This window comes from Botryllus schlosseri, chromosome 16 (genome assembly GCF_051294905.1).
Source record: "Botryllus schlosseri isolate E-star chromosome 16, Bs_hap1, whole genome shotgun sequence".
NCBI lineage: Eukaryota > Metazoa > Chordata > Ascidiacea > Stolidobranchia > Styelidae > Botryllus > Botryllus schlosseri.
Window position 1 is genome coordinate 20,604,892 of NC_137251.1, and position 22,847 is coordinate 20,627,738.

Sequence of the window (22,847 nt, forward strand, 5' to 3'; positions counted from 1 at the left end):
ATATTGCGTCATTTGCTATCGTAACGTTGCCAAAATACAATAATTTGCATGCACGTACTGATCATGGTGCCATAAGTGCACTTGTCAGACACATCCATTTCGAGAAACGAATGTGCCAACAAGGCGGGTCTTATTCTAATGTCATACTCAATCATCGACACATCAGTTTCGAAAAACGAATGTGTGGACAAGTTCAACCATGGGTTACTTTTCTAAGGTCTTTATATTAGCAGTACTGGCCTGAGGTATTTCTAATGTTATAGGCCTATTATTTCTGGTTATAATATTCATTTTTATTCATCCTATGTAGTGCCATAGCAATTTACAACGTAGCTACGTTGTAAATCGCTATGGTAGCACCTTAAACGTTTTAGAATATCTGTCGGTCTTCACCAGGGTCTTCCACCGAGGTACCGACCTATGGTACAATAGTAGCCCTAAACTTTTGGAATCTATGTCGGCCTCCTCCAAGGTCTACCACCGAGGTACCGATCTATTTTATTTAGTATAGTCCTAATCGTTTTGGAAATTGTGTAGGTCTTCTCCAGGGTCTACCACCGAGGTACCTATCTATTTTATTTAGTATAGTCCTAATCGTTTTGGAAATTGTGTAGGTCTTCTCCAGGGTCTACCACCGAGGTACCTATCTCTATTGCACGTAGCCCTAATCGTTTTGGAAAGTTAGTCGGTCTTCTCCAGGGTCTACCACCGAGGTACCGATCTTATCCAGCCTTTTAAATCTATTTTCATATTTTAAAATTCGCAATTCTTATGAATTCAAACAATCTCCGTTATCATGATAAATACTGGGGTCTGTTAACTATCGTAATTCTTGCACTTGATAAATTTTTACGAATCGAAAAGCTTTATTCCGATACTTTCAGTGCCATATAGTGACAATCAGCTTCCTCTAGCGACAGTGAACGCGTTTCCGCGTACGCGTAAATCTGGACTTCGGGGAAGATCACCCATTTTACGAGATTACGTTCAGTCTTTTCATCACTTAGTATCTCTACCCACTCGGGGTTCGCCATTTTCATGGCTTTTACCCAGTTTACACAGATATCTGCGAACGCCATTTGAAGAGGTCCTTCAGGATGAAGGCTCCCTGCGTAAGTACCTTCCCACTCGTTTTCATCGAGCTGTTTACCAGTCCAATCACTGTCGCACGTTTGGAAGCCGCTCTTTCTTTCCCAGTAGCGAAATCGTAGACTGGAATCATTAACAAATATATCGTAAAGATGATCTGTTAACGAGTGTGTTGTCATAAGAAATTTCAACGACTTTAGTCTGTGATCGATAAAGTCCTCTTTTTGTGGTTTCGATATTAGGTGCTCCGTCTCGGGTTCTTTGCAACGCAAGCCCAGGCACATACTAATATTTTAGCGTTTCATATTGATGCAATAAACCTTAAATATGCGCATATAGAAATGTTTAAATCGACCACTATCGCTTCATTGGACATTTTTCCGAGTCTTCGAAGCCTAGGACCAGTCCAACTACTATGATATTTTTCACGTACTGCAAGTTGGGTTCTCGCATTATAGAACTCATATAGCAGCGCTGTTGCGGTCGACCGGCTGCATGTATCACGCGCGGTGACAGTTTCCGGCAGCTTACAGTTGAGCGCAACACTGACTGAATAAATAAACAGCCACTGATAGCGTTCAAAATGAAGCAACCCAGTGAAAGCACCGGAGATCTATTGCCCCCCACCAAGGCTTTTTTTATTGTTTTATAAATTTTTTTTTAAATGATTTTGTACTCCGTATAACTTTTATCTTTGGTTTTCGCTTTCGTAATTTTTTATATTATCTTTACATCATTCAGAATTTATTCATTTTTGTAATTTTTTTCACAATAGGTTTCTATTTTTAGGATTTTTTTCGTAGTGGGTATTATACTATACAACACGCGTATATACACAATTTAATATATCTCTCCACCCCAGCCTTCCCCCCTTTCTTTTACAGGAATTGTCAGCGGTCACATTCCTTCCATCATACTAACAACGTGTCGAATGGGAGGCGAGGTTTTCCCATAGTTAACCAAAGTGTCATACTGGATAGGAAGTGCCGAGAGTCGTGCTCATTATTTATCTACCTAGCTCCATCACGTGAGCACCTGATAGGCTGAATTTTTCCCCATTAATATTAACCATCAGACACTCAAAAGAAGACACCTCCTACCATTCGGTAAGTGCCAAGCGGTGTCATTTATATCCATAGAGTGAGGGGGGTGCCGAGAGACAGGGATGGGAGTATGCCTTCCACATAAATATACATTACTATTTACAGATCAATTTGCGGTTTAGATATAATCAATAATAATAAATTTCATATCCATCTGAGATTCTCAAGGTGTCCTGTGTTCGTCACGATCGAAATTTCACAAAAAATAATAATATATATACATGTAATATATAAGCAGCAATTTAAAATACTTTAAAGAGTCTCGTAGTTATATCTCCAAACTCGCGGAGCCGACTGTAGCGAGGACCAAATAAAAAGGGAAGAAATGTAAGTAAATTTAAAACTCAAATATAATTAATAGATTAGCAAAAACATTTCATAATGAAAATAGGGTGATTTTTCACGGGGCAGGGGGTCTGGGAACGTTACCCGCCTTTTGATACTATCTTCTCCTTCTTGTGACGACTTTTCGGGTGTAAGGGCTATTGCAATTGGACCACATTACCCTCATAAATGATTGTGGCGTTAAAACAAATCATTCACTACAGCGTGCGTCCTCAATTGCATTTATACCCTGTGATTTAATATAAACTCAACACAACAGACAACAGACGTAGACAATACAGTTTCTATGCTTATTCGAAAAATCATTTTTGTATATAAGGTGGGAATTGCGCAGCCTTGTATTCGAGTAAATGAACTATCCGTAGTCCCCGAGATGTTTTTTCAGGGGCACACTTAGCGATTCAATCACAATACAATGTCTTTTACTTTCTGGAACTTAACATAAATTTTGTGTATCGGTATAATAAATCCGTGTATATAATAAATGAAATACAAGAATACAGCTTCTACTTTAGAGCTATTCTCCAGTTACACTGTATTCTGACTCAAATTCTTCCGTTAAGTTGAGCTAGACAGGGATGCCGAATTATTACGCTTGTCCTAATTCCCTATCAGCTATAGCCTTATTAATTTAGTTGTCTCGGCTTGTCTGGTAGTCTAATCACCACCAGTCCGTTTGCCCTATTCAGCAGCTTTCGAGGCGTGATCGCACGTTTCCTTAGGCAGAGATTGCGGCATTTAGAACGTCATGGAATGATGATATCTATACGTGGGCTTATGATACGATAGGCTGTTTTTCAACAAAGCTATGGTCAGCGATGATTCCACACAAAGGTTCGCAGCACATACCGTTCAATACAGACCTAGCCGCCCCTATCTCTGAAGTAAGTAACAAATAGTGAATGCATTATGACCCCAACCCGCCATCACTAAGGTTGGATCAAAATTGATCCCAGGCGAACAAATATGCGATCCATATTTTTATGTGCGGTCGGATTGTTCTTGCCATCCATGTAATCCTAAATGGTGCTATACACTATCAATCAGAATAATACCTTTGCTGATTATCGCTAATACCTCGCCGCTATGAGCTATTGATTGAGCATGCAGAGGTGGTCACCAACGGAGTACTTCTACCTTTTGAATTACTCGAAGTAGATTTTCCCGACTCACGCTACCTTTTAGGTAGTTATGCTTTTGGACTAATTCTACTTCTACTTGACCGTTTTCTGTTTTGTAGGCAAAAATATGCGTAGAATACCTACTTACTTACTTGTGAACTATAAACTCCTACTTCTACTTGAGTAGAAATTCCGGCGTCACTTCTACTTCTACTTGAGCAGAGACGGCGACTACTTTGACCACCTCTGAGCATATGTCAGACTATTCTTCGAAAGTATAGCGGGCAGACTGAGTACTTTTCTCCTCATTGTAATCGGAACGATTACGACTGCTCATGGCTCTTTCGCATTGTTTATGTCACATGGAGTCAATGAGGCATGACCACAAGCCTTCAGATCTGATGGGGTCAGTCTGACCCCAGCTCGCCATTTGTGTTATGGTGCCATGCCTTGAGGAGGAATCTTTGAAATAGGCAGACAGTTGGGTTCAAAAGAAGAAGATTCCTCATTATAACGTCTTGTAGGAGGTTATTATACAGCGGGTCAGCGAAGTTGGTAACACAAGAAGCATATAAACTGATGGGGTCATTTTGACCCCACCTGAGCAATCACGTAATAGTAAACCCTTAGTCGTTTAGGGTTAAGTGAGAATTGCGTGGTTCCCCATATACTTAGGGCGGATAAATTCAAGTAATACGTCGGCCAGGCGATAGAGAGAAATGAACTCAATCTATTCAATGAAATACACAATTAACCAACCTTTTAATCGAATCAATGCAAGTCCTCATCAATTATGCTTTGCAAAACAAGCACTTATTATATCAATCAACTATATTCTGCAAAACGAGGACTCGCCATCACAACTAACTCTAAACCGCACGTGAAGTTCACTGGATCGGTAACATCAGCATGGGTACCACTTATCTTAGTGTGTACAGCACATACGACCGCAGATAGAGCGACTTGACCGACCCTGGACGCTGGATGATTTTCGAAATTGACCCACCAATTATATTTTGCGTCACGTGATAGTTAATTTATGTCTCCGCCTGGCCAATAGAACCAGTTCAACTCATTCTTTTGCGAATTAGCCGAGCCAAGCCAAAATATACGACGAACACGCGCCCTTTTCCAAGATGTCACAACTCAAGGTTTAGTAGGCCGGCTACCACCACTTTGCTTCCTTTTACCCATGAAGGGAGCTATCTAAGCAGTCTAGCATTTAATATTAGCTGGCGCCATTTTGGTTCACTAGTGATATCTTCGTACCGAGGCCAATCGATAATTGTTACAATAACGGCATATCGCCATATTTAAAATAACGCGCATCTTTTTTCCGCATAGGAAATTCGGCCGATGGCCAGCGGTTGACGGCGAACTCGGTTAACGGCGAACTTGGGATTCAAACTCTGGTTATTCGGTCGTATATCGGTGTCATCCCTGTCTGAAATTGGGCCACAGACTCAGAATGTAGCCGCGCAGGACCCATTTCAAACAATGAACCGAGATTTCATAGGGTTTTAGCCAGTTCGTAGTGCAACTTATCGCATCGCATGGAGTATTTGGTTGTATTAAGATTTAAAGTAATCTAGGCTATAATCTAGGCTATATACCCATCCAAGAAACAAAATGACAAAGCCCGGAACAAACGAAGATGACATCTTGCTGAGACTGAAAAAGATGGAGAGTAAACTGGATAATACGCTCGCTGAAGTCAAAGTGTTGAAGGAAGAAAACAAGGAACTGCGCAACATCATCTCAGAACTGCAGACTACAGCTGAAGATATCAAAAAATCTGGTTCTGCCGTAGAAGAACTGCGAGAAGAGATAGAATCTTGCAAGACTGGTATGGAATTCATGAATGCAGAATTTGAGGACACCAAAAAAAATCTAGAACGCGCCTCACAAGAATCCATGGTCAACGAGCACGACAAATTTGAGTCAACTATGAGATTCCTGAACAAAAAAATATCTGACCTAGAACGCACCAACGACAACCTGGAGCAGCAATCTCGAAACAACAACCTGGAATTTCATGGTGTTCCCCACTCCGAAAAAGAGAATCTGCCTGAAACTATCATGAAAATAGCTAACGCCTTGAAAGCTGAGATTACTGCGCCACAGATTGTGCAGTGTTATAGAGTGCGCTTCAGAAATAAGGACAAAACAGGACCCGTTATAGCCAAATTCTCTTCTGAGCAACCAAAAAAAGAATTCCTCAAAGTGAAAAAGGCCAAAAGGGATATCAAGGACTTTGGTGTAGAAGGAATGAAACAACTCTTCCTAAACGAAAATTTAACAAATTACAGAAGTGATGTTTTCTTTGAAGCGCGAGCTGCGAAACAAAAAAAAAGCTTCAAATACCTCTGGACTGCAAATGGAAATATCTATATGAAAAAGAATGATGGTGCACCCAGAATCCACATTGAGTCAAAGGATGACCTCGATAAACTCAAATAGAAACTGCTATACTGCTCTCACTGCAAACGCAACCCACACTAAAAAATGGCTCAAAACTTTTTCAACGGGAGCAACTGCAGATCTATCAATTCAACGAATAGTAGTGATATCCCATCATCCCCAGGAATTTTACTTGCACACTTAAACACAAGATCCCTCCAAGCTCATCTAGATGAAATTCCCCCCCTGTTTGAAATGTTCAATTGCTCACCAACCATCATCGGAATCTCTGAGACCAAGTTGAAAGAACATCCAACGACTAATGTTAACCTGACAGGTTTCAACTTTTTGCACTCGCCATCCAAAACGAACGCTGGAGGTGTTGGACTATACATCAACGAAGGTCTGAGATATGACATGATGCCCGACGTAAAATTTGAAACCGAAGGCGTAGAATATATATTTGTCAGAGTACATGTACAAAAAGCTCTCACAGTGGCAGTCATCTACAAACACCCAGGAACAAAGCAAGAGACTTTTCTTGACGAATTCTCAAATATTCTGGAAACGCTAACGGCAGCTAACGAACAAATATTTATTATGGGAGACATAAATATTGATTTGCTGAAGACCACCAACTTTAACACAAGGTACCGTGAAATGCTTGATTCTTATGGAATAGCTCAGATAATTACTGAACCCACAAGAATAACTGATCAATCCAAAACTCTACTAGATCACTTCTACTGCAACACTCATCAATATCACCTGTCCCCTTTTGTGCTCCAACACAGTATGACTGATCACTATCCCATCATCTGCCACATGAAATTGGCCCTGCCACATTGTGCTAAAGAATTCGAATCTCGAACGCCCTTAAACCCACGCGGTATAGAAGAGTATATTGAAATTGTCAGCAATACCTTCAACAACTACAAAATTCCTCCACTCACAACTGACAACTACAACTGCCATTTTGAAAAATTTATTGAGGAACTGCGGGCAGCCCTCGACACATCTTTCCCAATTAGGAAAGTCAACCGCAATGCAAGGCGCTTGAAATCGAAACCCTGGATTGGTCATGACATACTAGTTGCAATCAAAACAAGGGATTGGATGCATAAGCACTACTATCTGCAAGGCACCATCGAAGGCAAAAAAGTGTACAAAAAATATGCAAACCAAGTGACGCATATGAAAGGAAATGCCAAAAAAGCATACTTCCAAAAAAGATTCGAAGAGTGCTCCAAAGATCCCAAGAACACATGGAAAACCATTGGAGAAATTATCAACCTAACTAAAGGTAATGCTCCCAAGAGTACTGATGACATCGAGCTACTCGAGAATGGCAGCATCATCAAAGACCAGCTTGCAGTAGCAGAAAAGTTCAATCAGTATTTTTGCAACATTGGTCCGGATCTTGCAGCTTCAATACCAGACTCCTCCGATGACTTTCTCTCGTACTTGAGTCCTGGCCCTCAGAAATCCATTTTTCTTGAGCCGACAAGTGAAGGAGAAGTTGCGATCGTATTATCTGAAATGAAAAGTAACAAAGCAGTAGGACCCGATCTCATCCCAACTCACTTTCTGAAGCTAGTATTTAATATTATTGGTGATGTTATATGCATTTTCTTTAATGAGTCGATACGTCTAGGCATTTTCCCAGATGCACTGAAAACTGCCAGAGTAATGCCAGTGTTTAAGAAAGGCTGTAAAAAGCTAATTTCTAACTACCGACCAATATCTGTTTTGCCAAATCTTGCCACGGTTTTTGAGAAACTGATTGACTGCCGACTTAAGAACTTTTTTGAATTGAATGCAGTACTGTCTCCGACCCAGCATGGATTCAGATCCAACCACAACACCAACCATGCAATACTATCAATTGTAACGGACTATTACAAAACCATCAAGCAAAAATAAAGTGGCTGCAGCATTTTTATCGATCTCCGCAAAGCTTTCGACACAGTTAACCACAGAATCTTAAGATACAAGCTAAAACACTATGGAATCAGGGGTATTGCAGCAACTCTACTTGAAAGCTACCTGGCAAACCGCAAGCAATTTGTTAAACTTGGGACATTAAGAACGACTACCAGAGATATAACTTGTGGAGTGCCACAAGGCTCAGTCCTTGGACCGACTTTTTTCCTCATTTATATTAACGACATTGTTAATGCATCTTTATTCCGCACAACGCTATTTGCTGATGATACTCACCTCTTCATAACCTCCAACACTGTCGATGATTTGCATGCATCTGTGAATAGGGAACTCCCAAAAGTGTCGAGATGGCTGCAAGCAAACAAACTAAGTTTGAATGCAGATAAAACCGAGATGCTCGTTTTAAATGCCAGTCATAATTTCACTGTGAACATCAATCATAAACAAATCTCAATATGTGACTCAGCAAAATATCTCGGCGTCACCATTGATTCCAAATTGTCTTGGAAGCAGCATATTGAATGCACAATATCAAAACTAGCTCGGTGTGTGGGAATAATGACCCGTCTCCAATCTTTGGTTTCCAGATCAGTACTACGAACCATCTACTTCTCTCTTTTCCACTCGCATCTGCAATATGGAATCGTAGTATGGGGAAATGCCTGTACAACATTTTTGTGCAGAATTCGAACCCTGCAAAACCGTGCGATACGGCTGATCTCATCTGTACCTTTACGTACCAATTTATCGCCTTACTACCGTAAGCATCGAATTTTGCGAGTTGATGAACTGTATCGCTTCGAAGTATCAAAAGTTGTTCACAAATATTTTTCCAATAGTCTCCCTCCTGTGTTTGATGACTTTTTCATACCTGCTAAAGATGTCCATTCCCATTACACGAGATCTTCGTCTAAAGGAAACGTCTACTTACCCCAACCCAATAGCAACCTAACTAAGAGATCTATCGACTACTCGGGACCTATCATCTGGAATGCATTACCATCACATATCCGTGAATTGCCTTATAATAGATTCAAAAAAGCCCTACTTGATCGCCTCTTGTCGTTACACTAACACTGTTGCCCTACCTCGCCCAGACATTGCTTCATTGATCATTTGCTACCATTGTTTAATTTTTTATTATATTTTCCTTTCCTAACTAAACATTTTTTCACAGCCAGACTGTTCTGAGTCAAGTGTACCTGTTTGATGCTGGTGTGATCAGACTAGATGACCTTCACAGTCTTATCGATCATTCCTATCTAATACCGAATACTGTGCACGCATATTTTCTGTACCACCATCACTGCCGTTTGTTATGTATTTTGGTTCGATGAAAATAAAGACTCTCTCTCTCGCATCACGAGCCAGCCATAGTAAAAATAGAATTTTGATTTAATTCTTCCTACGGTAAACAATCTCAACACAATGGCACAGCCTGAATCTATGATACTAGACGCGCATTACCTTCCCTGGCAAGCTGCGATTTATCAGGTCAGTCGATCAATACTGCCCTGCTAAAACTCTACTGCTATATCACATATTGTTTCATACAGAAGACCAAGGACGCTTCAGCACCTTTCCTTAGTCGATTAGGTCACCAAGATCCATTCAATATCAGTGAAATTACAACAAAGGCACTACCCCGGATTATTCCTGATAATATAAATTTATCTTATTTTTCCATAACCTTTATAGTTCAGGATTTCAGATCATCATCATAACTAAGTGGTTCCATAATGTTAGTTAGTCACTTCTCTTGGATACCCAACAGCCTATATTCACTATGTTGGGATCTAATCTGAAATTCAAGGGTCTTCCTGGTAAGTACTCCTTTTACCTAATTGAATTCCTGATTGGAATTGCCTGATATATCAGGTGAGCAGTGATGATTTTCCTAAAAAATAGAATATAGTGTGAGCACAGCACACCGATTCCATACAGGATTGAATTCAGATTCGGCAGGCTTCTTAACAGTCATGGCAATAGGTCACCCGACATATAAAACAGAATCATTTTAGAACTGGACAATTAAGCATGTGCATGACCAGACCTCTCTCCTCTATAACACAGAAAATGTAGGGAACATCAGACAATTTTAACCTCGATTTCATTTGGACATAACTTTAATGATTTAACCTCTCTTTATTCAATATCAATATAAATTGTCATAATAGAATGGGCTCAAAAACTGATCCAGTGCTAAGTTGTCAAGAATTTCAGCCTGTGTTCCTAATGGTAGGTCCACCTGGAGTGCAATTCTTTAACTCATTCTTAACTTTTACAAATATGTTAATCTCACCAAGTCAATTCGCATGGTTCATAGTAGGTGTCCACAACTCGACAATACATTACAAAGAAATTTAGACAAATTTGGTCTCTAATTCAAGAAATGAGGATGATTTTGTCTCATTTTCAGTAATTTTGATCTCTCTGATGAATTGAGGTCCTGAAATTGAGACCGATTCAGTATCTTAAGACCAAAATTGATTGTCTCACTTACTTGGTCCCAGAAACTAGACCAACAAAACGCATCTTATAAGGCGTATTGTTTTTATTGTGACAGTTTTTGCTGTGTCAGTATCCTTGGTCTTATTTTGCAGGCAACGTTGCCAACCAAAGAAACGACATAGTTGGTGGTCTTGAAAAATGATTTTGGAAAATTTATATGAGCTATAGGTCAAGAGCACATGACCTATACCCAGCTTGTTGAGACAAGTTTTAATGTATCGGTTATTCAATCCTATTTCCGCAAGAAAGTTTGCCAATCTATGCACATCATGGTCCCTAGACTGGAAACCTGCCCAACATAAGCACCAACAAATGATATATTATACCCAAGGATTTGACTTCTAAGTGGTGAGATGGGCAGGGCGAGACAGCTTTTAGCTATGGCCCTACTGACCTTTTACACTTTATGCACTAGCCAGCTTCCATTGAACTTTTCATTGAAAAACAAAACGCCTCACAACTGCTGAAACCTCTCGATTCATATCATCATAATAATCGTCTGACATGAACTATCGTAGTGTGGAAATTCATTTTCATTGCCAATTTTCCACTAACCTGATTATACAAACATATTTTGCTGTTTAGAGACGTTTTGTTGATGTTTTGTGGAAAAAATATGGAGATATAGTAACGTCAATCAGGGTGACTTCATAACGTCTGCAAAATATTCTCGATTTGAAGTTGTCAGTCTCGTCAAATTAGAGAACAGTCGTTTGAAACAAAAATTTCCGAATTATTTCCCGAATTTGTCCCAATGCCGGGATTGAAACCTCGCCACGAAACCCATTCTATCCTATGATATAGGTAACCACGATTTGAGCAGCTTATTGGAGGTACAGAACTCCAATATACAATTGAATAGTATATTGATAGTGAAATGAACCCAAATACGTTTGGCTGACACTCGTCATAAGTCAGACAATGATATTTCTGCTCTTAAAACTCGGCTATCAGGTTTGACGCATTCTTATTGCGGATGCCACATTGATAAGGCTGGTTTGTCGATGAACAAGGAGTGTTTCGTTGCTATCAAAGCATTACGCTCCAACCCTGAAATTCATACCACCAGTTATATCGGTATGCAGCCTTGTCTTGTTAACGTTGAATTGTTCATGGTCGAAAATGTTTGCTCGTAAATATATATATCTATATGTAAACCCGAACAGAACAAGTCGTTTCTCGGGTTGGAAAACTTGGATCCATTATTTGGCGCATAAAACTTGTCTATACCTTTTGATTAGGATCTCACTTTGACGGTAGAAACTCTCTGCGGGCCGATCAAAATGCCGTCGTGGGCGGAATCCGAACCGCGGTCCGTATGTTGCCCGTCCCTGCGCTAGATGCTGGACATAAAATATTTATTTCTTCATTTTGGTGCCATAAATGTTTGCGATCACGCCAAAAGTATCGTCGGAAGCGTTGCGCGTTAATTTTGCATTAGTCTACATCTATCTTTGCGGGAATGGTTTTCGGCACTTGTTCATATCAAAACGAAGACGCGGATCTTCAAGACACAACCACGTGCAGGGCTATGTTACATTTCAGCTAGGGTTAGTGTTATCTATGACACAATGGTTTGTGAGCAAGAAGCTCAGCTAGCCCCGCCGAGCAAAACCCGAGCGCTATTTTCTAAATGGCCCGTTTTAATAATTCGCCAATAATTACTCACACAATCTTCTTGAATTTCAGAGCAACAACCTTAACCCACACCGCGCGCAGATTTATTCACTACTCCGAGTCATGGGACATTCTGACCGTGCCAGGCCAAGCCAAACGGATTCAAACCACCAGTGAGTCGAGTTAAACTATCAAGGTAGGGACATGACTTTGAGTTGTGGCATTATCCAGCTTTCAGCTACAAATGAAGCTTCCATCTATCCGAATTGAATAATTATTAAGAGTGGAAGAGTTAATTATGCCGAAAACCTGCTGATATCGATCGTGCACGCACAGCATTCAGTGCTGGTATACAAGTCAAATCCTGAGTCACGAATAATTTCGAGTCATTGTTGGTTTTGACTGAGTTCAATCAAGCCAATTGGTTCCCGAAGGTGACCCAGCCAAGCCAAGTTGCTTGATCCTTTTGGAGGCGACTGAGTTAAGTGAGTTAAGTCAAGTCACGAGCCGAGTCACAATTCAAGTTAAATTGAATTTTCGAAGTACGAGAGAGATTCAACCTTCAAGGTCATACCATTTTTGTCAGCTGTGTGACAGGCAGGTCAATCAACCATTCATCTTGAATAGAATTTACCTCCAATTTATTTAAATGTACTCATGCGCTGCTGTTCGTATTATGAGCCAAGTCAGACGATTGAATATGAAGCTAAATTCATATAATACAGTGCATCCCCCCTTCACATGTGGGAAAATATAACCGCATGAACATATTCATGACTCAATCATGACCCAAAGTGGAACACTACCCCATATAAGCAAGCACCTCTACTTGTTGATGACTGAATTTACCCTATTAATCTTGCTCGAATCACCCCAGCAGAGTCAGCGGGGCCTCGCATAATCCTAGAGGCTGGCCAAGCCACAAATCGGCAGTCACGGAGAATAAGAAGAACATCGGCCTGGAGTCAATGAGTGCAGTGGCCGACAAAACACCCTGAGTATCCCAAGATAATCAAGCAAGTTACTGAGTAAGTCAACCCACACAGCAAGGTTAATTATAGTTATCTTAGGCGATACTGTTCGCCTAGATCACACTAGGGGGCCAGTCAAAGTGGCACTGAAAGCCAGGTACATTGCAAGCGGGCTATATCTCTTACTACTAATTTAACATCATGCAAGCCGCACATTTACTGAATAATGGATTAATCTCGACAGGTCACATCGGCGCATCGTCAAGAATTCGGAGCCTACCAGGTTCAAAGCACGAGATTCCGGATGGGTTAATTTGATCGTCGACCCCATTACGTCGCCAAGTCAAATCTGGCCACATGGAAAAGGGACAATAGTATTAATTTCTGCGACTCGCAAGTCTAGTAACCTACTCCTACATGACATACAACTTGATCAGGCAGTGAGTGGACCGGAGGGGGGAGACCGGATCTCCCCACCAGCAATTATAGTCTTATTAATGAAGTGATGCCTCACAATTGGGACCAATTTAATCCCTCAAGTTCACACCGATTGTCAATCTTATTTGGTTTCAAAATTGGGACCCAAAAACATTCGCCGAAAAGACACATTGCCCTTGGTACCACGTTTTAGTGCCCCCATTTCTCAGGCCTGTTTCTCCAGGAGGATTTGGCCAATTACACACATCATAGGCGGCGACCTATAACCAGGTGCGTTGAACAGTTGTTATTAAAAGGTGGTGGACTGTTCTTCTTTGTACAGACTTGGATTCCGCGACATAGTCCAACCTATAAGTACTATTTCCGAAAAAACGATAACCTCTGGCACACACATATCAAAGGTGCGCAATGAGCACTGTTAGTTTCTTATAGAATCAAGGTACCCTACTAGCAGACTATGCCACTTTATCACTTGTCTAGTCAAGGTTTCTCAACTCATTCGTGATACAATAAACGCACATCATTCAATTCTTACAGGTTACACAATTCAGGAAGTATACAAGATGCCGTGATCCAGCCAATCATCGACCCACATCCTAGAAATCAAGTCAAGACACGCTAAACCACCAGAAAAAAAGAAAGAAAAAAAAGGTGACCTAAATCCACATTATCTGGCTATTCCCCGCACAGTACTCAATCCGTACATAATGTTAACCCATTCAGGACATTATCGTGGCCTAGTGAAACCAACCTGTAACAACACTGATCATTTTATGATTTCAAGACCCAGAAATGGCCCGCGTTATTTTAACTTTCAAATTCAAAACCCCAGGGAGTCCTGGTCTCAATTTCCAAACATCAAGCATTCCCTTTTCAAGCGAGCCAAACTTTGACACCAATTGCAGGCATCATCTTGATTCATACGGCGTTCCTATTTTCGCCGCAATCACCATTACCTATACAATTGTGTGGGTATTAATCCACCATTCCAAATTCCCTTAATTTAGCACCACAATTATTCAATTTTAAATCTATACAGGGACTCTAGCCAGTTTATATAGAGTTCCACTACTATACAGGTAAAAATTACCCTCTCCAATCACGCAATGTCTCTTTTTCCACACCCAATATCGGCATGAATTCCAGTCAATTGTATTTTAATTTCACAGATCAAATCATAGCAAAAGAGTCCTATCGGCACTTCCAGCTACTCAGCAGCCAACACAAATCTACCCCCTGCTACGATGCACCGGCTGACACAAGAAAGAATTCAGAAACCGCGCGAATTTGAATTCGGTCAAAGATTACGGTATAAGCATGGTTCGTCGTAAAGTTCTCCGCAACTAATGTTATATCCAAACGGTCAATGTTGAGCGCAGAATGGCGAACAAACGACCGATGTTAGGTGAGTGAGTTTGCTGTCAACATTCACGCTGGAGACCGTGGTAATAGGTACTTCCACTAGTTCGGAGTACTCAAGTCAGTCCCATCTACTTCTACTGCCTGATCAAACAGGCGAGTATTCGAACTACTTTTTAACTATCAACATGCCCGGGTAGAATTTTGTGATGTCCAGGACCACTGTGGTTACCCACACCGGGTCAACTTCTGTTTCGCAACCGCCGACCGGTAGCCTGAAGACCACCCCTTCTGTAGTTACTCTGGTATGACTCGAACTCGCAACACATTGGTGATGCAGTTCCGAGGTAATCCTACCCACAATCAAGCAGAAATTCGCAGGTAGTACTTCAACAGCTCTCAGCCTATCCAAGTAACAATGCTGCCATTATGACCACCTTTGGACTGTAGAGATCGTTGGGCAATAATCAGTCTTCCTTTTACAGAAACCGCACTGAACATCATAGCATTCCCACAAGGACCAGCTATCACTCAGGCCGAGCGGCAGGAATACCGCTCATTCGGCAAGGTAAACTCATATCCGTAACCCGTTATGTAACAATTATTCAAAAATTATTTATTATGACCATGGCGCTGCGATTTCGCGGCGAACTCGACATCCATCATAGATCAAGGCGCATGTCTCAAATTTCAGACAATCAAGATCAACATTTCATTGTAATTTTGAATAACAGCAAAGTTATCAAACTACTAGGATTCAATTTACGCGGCTATAAACTGCCAAGAGTAAATTAAATTATTATTAGCAAGACTTCAATAGGGAACTGAGCAGTCGAATCCGAACTTGATTGCTGACTTGACCCGGTCACAACCCCGAATGATGAGTGCTCATTCTTGCAAAAGTGGAAACGCCAAATTGAAGCTATCCTGTGTAGTTTACAAGGATTTGACCCAACTTATTATCAATTGAGTATCCTGTGCCCCTCACAACACATGTGCTGGACTAGCGAGTAGAATATGTCAACCTATATCGTAGCAATTTGCCAATTCCATTGTACGTGAACACATGCTGTTACTTGCTATTTTATCAGCTGACCAGCCCGCGAGCGATTGGAAAGCCTGAATCCGGCCCGGGACGCAATTTGAGTCCGACACCACTGCCTCAAACCTCCAACTCATGGTATGTATTGTTTTGACCGTATCATTGTGTACCCAGATCTCGCGAAACCCCCATCAGTGCGCGTCACGTCGCGTGCTCTCCTATCTACAGATTCAACTCGAATGTACGTACCCACTTGGAAAGTATATTAGCCATAACATGAAGTGATTTGGATAGTGTTTAATGTCCTTGAGTACACTAATTTAATAAGTCCTCACAAAAACAAAGTTCAGTCCCTACGTTTCAAAAAAACATTTTTCTCATTTAAAGCAATAGCCATAAGTCACCTTGGCAGGTTCATTCAGTCTAATAATTAACAAGAAGTGGTGAAGCCATGTATTAGGTCTTAGTTGGCCGTTGCTGTTCTGGGGTTGCACAAAGTTGTTCTGGGGTCCCATAACAATCAATCCGAGCAAGCAAATACCACATCCATGACGCAGAAATGGCGGGGAAAGATATTCAAGTATTCGCGGCTTCAATTATTAGTCACTTGTGAAATTATTTTCACTTGGAAAATAACAGTACTATTTATTCAGCCAACTGCCATAGGTAATATATCGTTAATCCATTTTCTAATCGCTCTATCGCTCAGTTTTAACTGAACGCCAAGGACCATAATACAGGGTCGCATAGATTCCAGGATCCACTCCCTATACCTTGCTAGTCTAGTTCCGAAACCTGTTGTCATTCCATACCAAACTAGTTCTTACAGATACTAATTTAAAAGTAATCTTTAATTGCCAGTTCTTAAAGCAAATTTTCTCTCAATTTTTGCAGGAACAATACCATAGTACAGATTCCCAGCCACCCCTCCGGTGTTTCAACGAGGCATTCAAGACTGGGGCAAGGCCTTTTCAAGTACCAAGGAGCAATTTTAAAGCGTTCAACGTCATAACCGCACATGATATGTTAATACCGCTCAGATGTAAAGATGTACCGCTCGCCAACAATGTTTGTAAGAAAGATGTTGTTCGTGGTTGTTTTGATACCAACAGATTAGGGACCCCTACATTTGAGTATTACTTGTCTGGCTGTGCTCCCATTCAGGTAGATGTGAGACTGGGTGGACCTACTTTAGTGACAACAGTTTGGAATAATCACGATCCCAACCTTCTATCGCTAAGATTTGCACAATTCAGTGACTTCGAGCACCCGGAAAATTACTGCACAATCATCGGTTCAAATGGTAAAAGACAATCCATTTTATCTGCCAGCGCTGGGGTCAAAATCTATGAGTCACTATACATCTTAACTGAGGTCTGGTTTACTATTCTAGTTTATTTGGCTATACCATTGAAAAGTAGTACTTGAAAAGTAGGTTTTAGGCACTAGATATAGGTTTTTCAGACCTGTAGTAGACCTTTTGAAATCAAGACTAAGCAATTGGCGCGGGCTGCTGTTGCATAGTTTTTGAAAAGTAGTTTTCAGACTACTTCAACCCGCATATCTCATACAAAACATTCCAAATTTCAACCAGGAACCTGCTCGGTTCCCCCTTTTGTCGAATTTCGCACTATGACATGAGGTCACTACATTCTCCCACTAGATAAAGGGTCAACTGATCACATACCATATTTATCTATCAATGCAGAGGATAGCAACTAATTGACGGGGTACCACACATTACCCAGTTAGGCATCAGCCCGAATTTAAATAAACTGTATTTGTTCCATGTAGGCCACACAAGCGTTTGGCACCGACGACCTCCACGCCGCTCAGAAAACAACGCGGCCGTAGTCATTACTGGACCAACTTTAACAATTATGACAGTCTGCAAACAACCCGCACACACATAAGGTAGGTTGATCTAACCGACGTACTAACTCAATCGCTTACTAAACGGTCCCACATTGACCCTGTGAATTTAGTCCTAAGGTACATTCCGTTCTACAGCTTTAGGCCATATCCAGCCACACCATTCCAGTAACTTTACTCTAATTTTGACAGGCGTGCTACCACTTTGACCGGAAGAAGAGAAATCACAAGGAGGCTGGACAAAGTCATAACTCGAATAATTCCAGATTCTTTCCGAAGTTTCGTTCCGGAATTCATATGTGAATCTGTTGTCGCATACCGCCGCGCTCGGCTTACAAGGATTGGTCTATTCGGCGTCTAAACCCTTTGATATCGAAAGCTTTAGTTGACATGGTCCAAACTGATATTTTAGCCATCACGATTTATGCGCTGCGATTTGACCAATTCAATCATTCGCCTAGCTTAGCAAGTTCACATCCCGCGGGATCCATTTTTGACAACAATACTTAATTCTAGGAGTTACGTTGCGAGATAACACTAGGCCCAAATTGCAAGTCGTACTATATTTTACGCTCACTTCAGTACGTCATCCTATATTGTCGCAATCTCAATAATACCACTCGGAAAACTCTCGTATTCACCTTTTCACAACACAGAATTATTGTGACAGTTGATGCAGTTCGCTCTGAGAATGGATTTCAACCTCCGGTAAGAAGGTCCGATGAAACTATAATCAGACCCTATTCAAAATGGACGTCAGCAATACGTTTTTTTGGCTTGCCCCTCGTGGGTTTCATTGTTCAACTGCATTACATCTCAGGAAGACCTATTCGAAATTTTCAGTCAATGGTATTGGCGCCTGTGTTAAACCGAGCACTGAGCAGTCCCAATTCCCAGGAAAGCAAGATGAGACACTCATTCCCAATTACAAGATTATGCGTCGGCGATATTTGTGGTTCCGAGGAAAGTTGTTATTTCATAACTCAGTTCATACACTCACATAAGTAGTTATTATGATCGGAGGATATAGGTTATCATTATACCGCAGCAAGGCCGCATTTTTGCGACAACTATTTATTTTGTCGCGGGCCGGTTTGAAAGGGACGAACTATTCGGCGCCTGGGCACCTTTCTCATCGAAAGCTTTGACCAGGCCTAGGTTTCACAGCGGACGGTCTTTCTGGGAGCGCCAACGGTGCGGGACATTCCATCTCGTAATGGCAAATGCAGTTCGGCTCAATGTGATTCCTTCCTTTGGTGCTCTTCTATTTTCACGAAGAGGTAACCTTATTAATAGTAAGCAATCGAGCGGCATGTTGCGCAAAGCGTGTAGAAAATTTTTACTTTTGGTAATTTCGTCGCAAATCATTTCGCTTTTTAGCATTGTACAAAGATCTACCAAAATGTGATCGGCTATTGGATCCAGTATACTACGTCGGGATTGATTTCTTAGTTACCACATCTCAACGGAGGCGGCCAGACTAGTCCATTTCTGGCCGGTCTTGTAACCTCGCAATCTGTGCAACTATTACTAACCTTACAAACTACCTCACCGTCAGTCATAACCTCCATACTAGCCACGAATTGGCCGGTCTTATGCCTATACACCCTCGTGGGTTTTGGGTTCCTTTTGAACCAAGGACGTTACGAACCTAGTTTTCGCCCTACCTTATTCTAACTCCGTTCCTATAAAAAAAATTTCATGCCTTAGCTTAGACCCGGACCGATGTGTGCCATGACTCGTGCAATGGGCCATGCAATGCCTCGGAGAGATCTACGGCACATGAAGCAACTCTACATAAGGTTTAGTTGCCATCGGTACGAGTGCTGGATCTTGGGCCCAAGATTACTAAAGAGTAATCATCTAAAAATGGACCTATCCCACCCTAACTACAATCTATCTAATCACTACCGAAACAGAGGCCATCTTGGACTCATGGACGGCAATAAAGACACCGTCCTCCGCGCCGTCCATAAGTCCGCGACGGATGCTCTGATTTAGGGACTAAATCCCAGCTGGAGGGATGCCAGCCTAGACAAAAGTGTGACAAAAATATTTTATTCAACCTTCGCTTATTTTCCGATTTGAAGCTGTACGATCTGTCATCGTAATTATCACGTAGTGTGATTTTTTCTTCACCGGCGGCGTTCCTGTGTGTCGGATTTATCGCAACAATTCTAGGCCCGATTTCGCCTCTCCTCATACCTAATACGTCTCTAAAATAGGTAATAATATTCGACGGTAGACGACCCTCGTTTCAGGGTACCTGTCAGAGGTAAATATTTGAAAGAGCCATTGAAAATTTACAACTAGCATGCACCTAAATCAAACACCTCCCTACACTTACGGCAGCCGTCAAGGCTCCAAGGCCTATTTTACCAAGTCAATTATTTTATATTTTCACGCCTCCCTATTCTATCCAGAGACACGCTCGCGGGCCCCTTTCCCAAGCCTTGGGGTTGCCGCGGGCCGCGGCATTAATAATAGGGATATTTAATATAGTAATTCCAAGTGGCCCCTTCGACGGGTTTTCATAAACGAGGACCCCACAACCGCCAAAAAATCCAAATTACTTATGATAGTATTTTACGTTGGACATGAAAAAAATAGACATTCCATGAGGATCGCCTTATGCCAACCGTAATTTGTAATATTGAGAGTTATATTATGGCGAAATTCGCCAGGATTTCCACAGCAACTTTCAGAGCGAACTTCAACCCTTTTTATTTGAAAGGTACGTGGCCTTTAAATATTTTGTTCAACACTTGAAACGTCCAAATTTCGCCGCGGCCTGTCCGAAGCATAGGCATTGGTGCAAGCGGCCCGCGGGCTGTCCCCGAACTTTTACCATAAGCCGCTCACATCTGTGAGCACAGGGGCTCAGATTCACATTGAAAGGACCAACACGATTTAGGGCAATCGACATGGTAACCAAAGAAGGTACATGCCGAGATTTTACAATCGGGAGCATATTTGGCGTGGTGCACTGACAAGACGATTTAATGCGCACTACTTCAAGCGCGTACACAGCCGATCAAGGCTCCACCTTTCTATGACCGCAATTGCGTTAGCACGACCACATTCGACATGAAATATTTCTAGAGTACTCAACCCAATCGTCTGATCTTTTAACATAACCCCGGTGCAAGGATGCCGGCCCCGTGCGCGAGTAACAGTCGTCTCTTCCTAATCTTCATTCCTTCTGCTTCTGTTCGAGTCCAGGGTTGGACTGAATTAGGCTGTGTTGTGCGGCCGATTATATGGGTTTCTGATTCAAAAGATAAACTAAAGCTTCCTCTCCCTAATAGCTGGAAACTAATTTCGGCCCCAACTCGTGGCGAGTCATTTCTTTTTTATTCTTTTTATGAGTAATTATTCGTGTTCCAGTTGGCGGCGATTGGCCAATTGTTCTCTGGCCACAAAGCTTTTTAACATCCTGTCGGCGTGCCCATTTTCGTCCGCCTTCGGCTTTTTCAATGACCACGAGCCATGACTCGCGCGCAACTCGAGGTCCGCAGCTTCGGTCCTAGCAGCGCCATTTTGAATGAAAATTTCAGGCGCCATTTTGATCCGGCAACAATCGCGTTGTAGTTCAACATTACAGTATCCCGCATGCGGCAATTCACGTTAGTATTTCATACCTTGTACGACTTACGCCTCGCTGGCCCATTTTTGGCCGAATCGCCAACTTAGAAGGTCACATATAGCCTCTCTTTTTATCAAAAGGGCCCCTACCGCTTACCTATCCCGCTAGGCCGCAGGCGGGCGCTGTTGTTTCATTTTGCACACACACAATTCAACCGAGCTATTCGCAACCTGGGTTGCAGCATATAAATTGATAACCCATGTCTTAATAATTGCTCTTTTTATGTTATATTGAGGCATAGCTAGTTCATCGATCTTTTATCCACGACTGGTTCCTTCCTCACGCTATTCTCAGGGTATAACTAAACCGAGCGCTTATTCGTAAATCATGTCATTTGGGATTATTCGCACTCTCCACTAACGGCGCACAAGGTTCACGTTAGAGATAATGTTGCAATGCTAAGATCAGACCACTTGCATATGGCCAAGATCTACGAAGCACCCCAGCATTCATGACGAAGAATATCGCCTTACAGTTGATATTTCCGGTCACTGGAGCGAGGGGTACATTCCTTTTGATTCGCCTCGAGAGAATAAATAACTGCAAAATAATTCCCTATAAAATTAGGCTGGATGCATGAGTTGAGTGTGCGTTTATTTTATCTCAGCTCCCTCAGATCGATAGGACTCTAGTTCTCTGGTCAGGAAGTAGTCGTTTCGCGCGAGTTTCGTTATGTAGCAACCATATGGCAGGCAACATCGTTATCTCATGTTCCGTCCCCTACCAGCTAAACTGCCGCATATCCGATCTCAAAGCCCACCTCGCACGCAAATAATTCTTGATAAATTCTCAGTATGCGGCTTTGATCATACTAGTTTGTACGTCAGCACTTCTGAAGATCAGCTGATATTTAGGCAATGGAACCCATCTCCAATACAACAGAGAATTCGAAGATCGCGCACCCAATCTAAGCGTGATAATTAAACCCCGACTCGCACTTTATTGATACTGACGCCCATTTTTTTGTGTACAACGCAAGCTTCATAACATTTAATCCACAAATACGATACTGTCTAACATCATATCAATAGCGCAATCCTTAGTGGGAATAGCGAAATAACATGGCTTATCAAAGTTATAAATAACCACGGGCTAGCTCGAAATTAACTGCGGGAAACTAATGAATAATATCCTTCGCGTAGCATGAATATATTGTAAGATTTACTGTACAATTACATGCCGCGAATTTTCGAAGTCATCACCTCCCTCGGGTGAATCTGACCACGTATGGTGATATCGGACAATATGCCGAACATGCCAGTACAAGCACCAATATTGTTGAAGATGTCCATTCCTTTACCAACGTTGATCAAAAAACGCAGCACTGTACAGCGTTGCATTGGATTAGCTTTTAAGCAGCACAAATTTGTGACTTTATTCGATTCGTTT

The 22,847-nt window shown here is 41.7% G+C and overlaps 2 protein-coding genes and 2 long non-coding RNA genes across 5 annotated transcripts in view; 3 read left to right on the forward strand and 1 right to left on the reverse strand.

The window, feature by feature from the left end:
* The window catches only part of LOC145459406 (uncharacterized), a 261,295-nt gene that overhangs the window by 214,714 nt on the left and 23,734 nt on the right, over positions 1 to 22,847 (reverse strand). The window lies entirely within an intron of this gene.
* Positions 5,223 to 6,876, forward strand: LOC145459369 (uncharacterized). Its single transcript, XM_080338023.1, has one exon. The coding sequence runs from the start codon at positions 5,288 to 5,290 to the stop codon at positions 6,116 to 6,118; it is 831 nt and encodes a 276-aa protein (XP_080194149.1). The 5' UTR covers positions 5,223 to 5,287; the 3' UTR covers positions 6,119 to 6,876.
* LOC145459409 (uncharacterized) lies at positions 9,364 to 12,017 on the forward strand. Its single transcript, XR_013921400.1, has 2 exons — positions 9,364 to 9,825; positions 11,755 to 12,017. It is a non-coding gene; the product is annotated as an uncharacterized LOC145459409 (long non-coding RNA).
* Positions 14,709 to 18,441, forward strand: LOC145459386 (uncharacterized). Of its 2 annotated transcripts, XM_080338045.1 has the most exons (6): positions 14,709 to 14,944; positions 15,384 to 15,466; positions 15,990 to 16,078; positions 16,835 to 17,012; positions 17,735 to 17,854; positions 18,005 to 18,441. In XM_080338045.1, the coding sequence occupies exons 1-4, from the start codon at positions 14,920 to 14,922 to the stop codon at positions 16,950 to 16,952; spliced, it is 315 nt and encodes a 104-aa protein (XP_080194171.1). In that variant the 5' UTR covers positions 14,709 to 14,919; the 3' UTR covers positions 16,953 to 17,012; positions 17,735 to 17,854; positions 18,005 to 18,441. The 2 variants fall into 2 exon arrangements, with proteins under 2 accessions (XP_080194171.1, XP_080194170.1); XM_080338044.1 differs by having other exon boundaries at positions 16,835 to 17,854.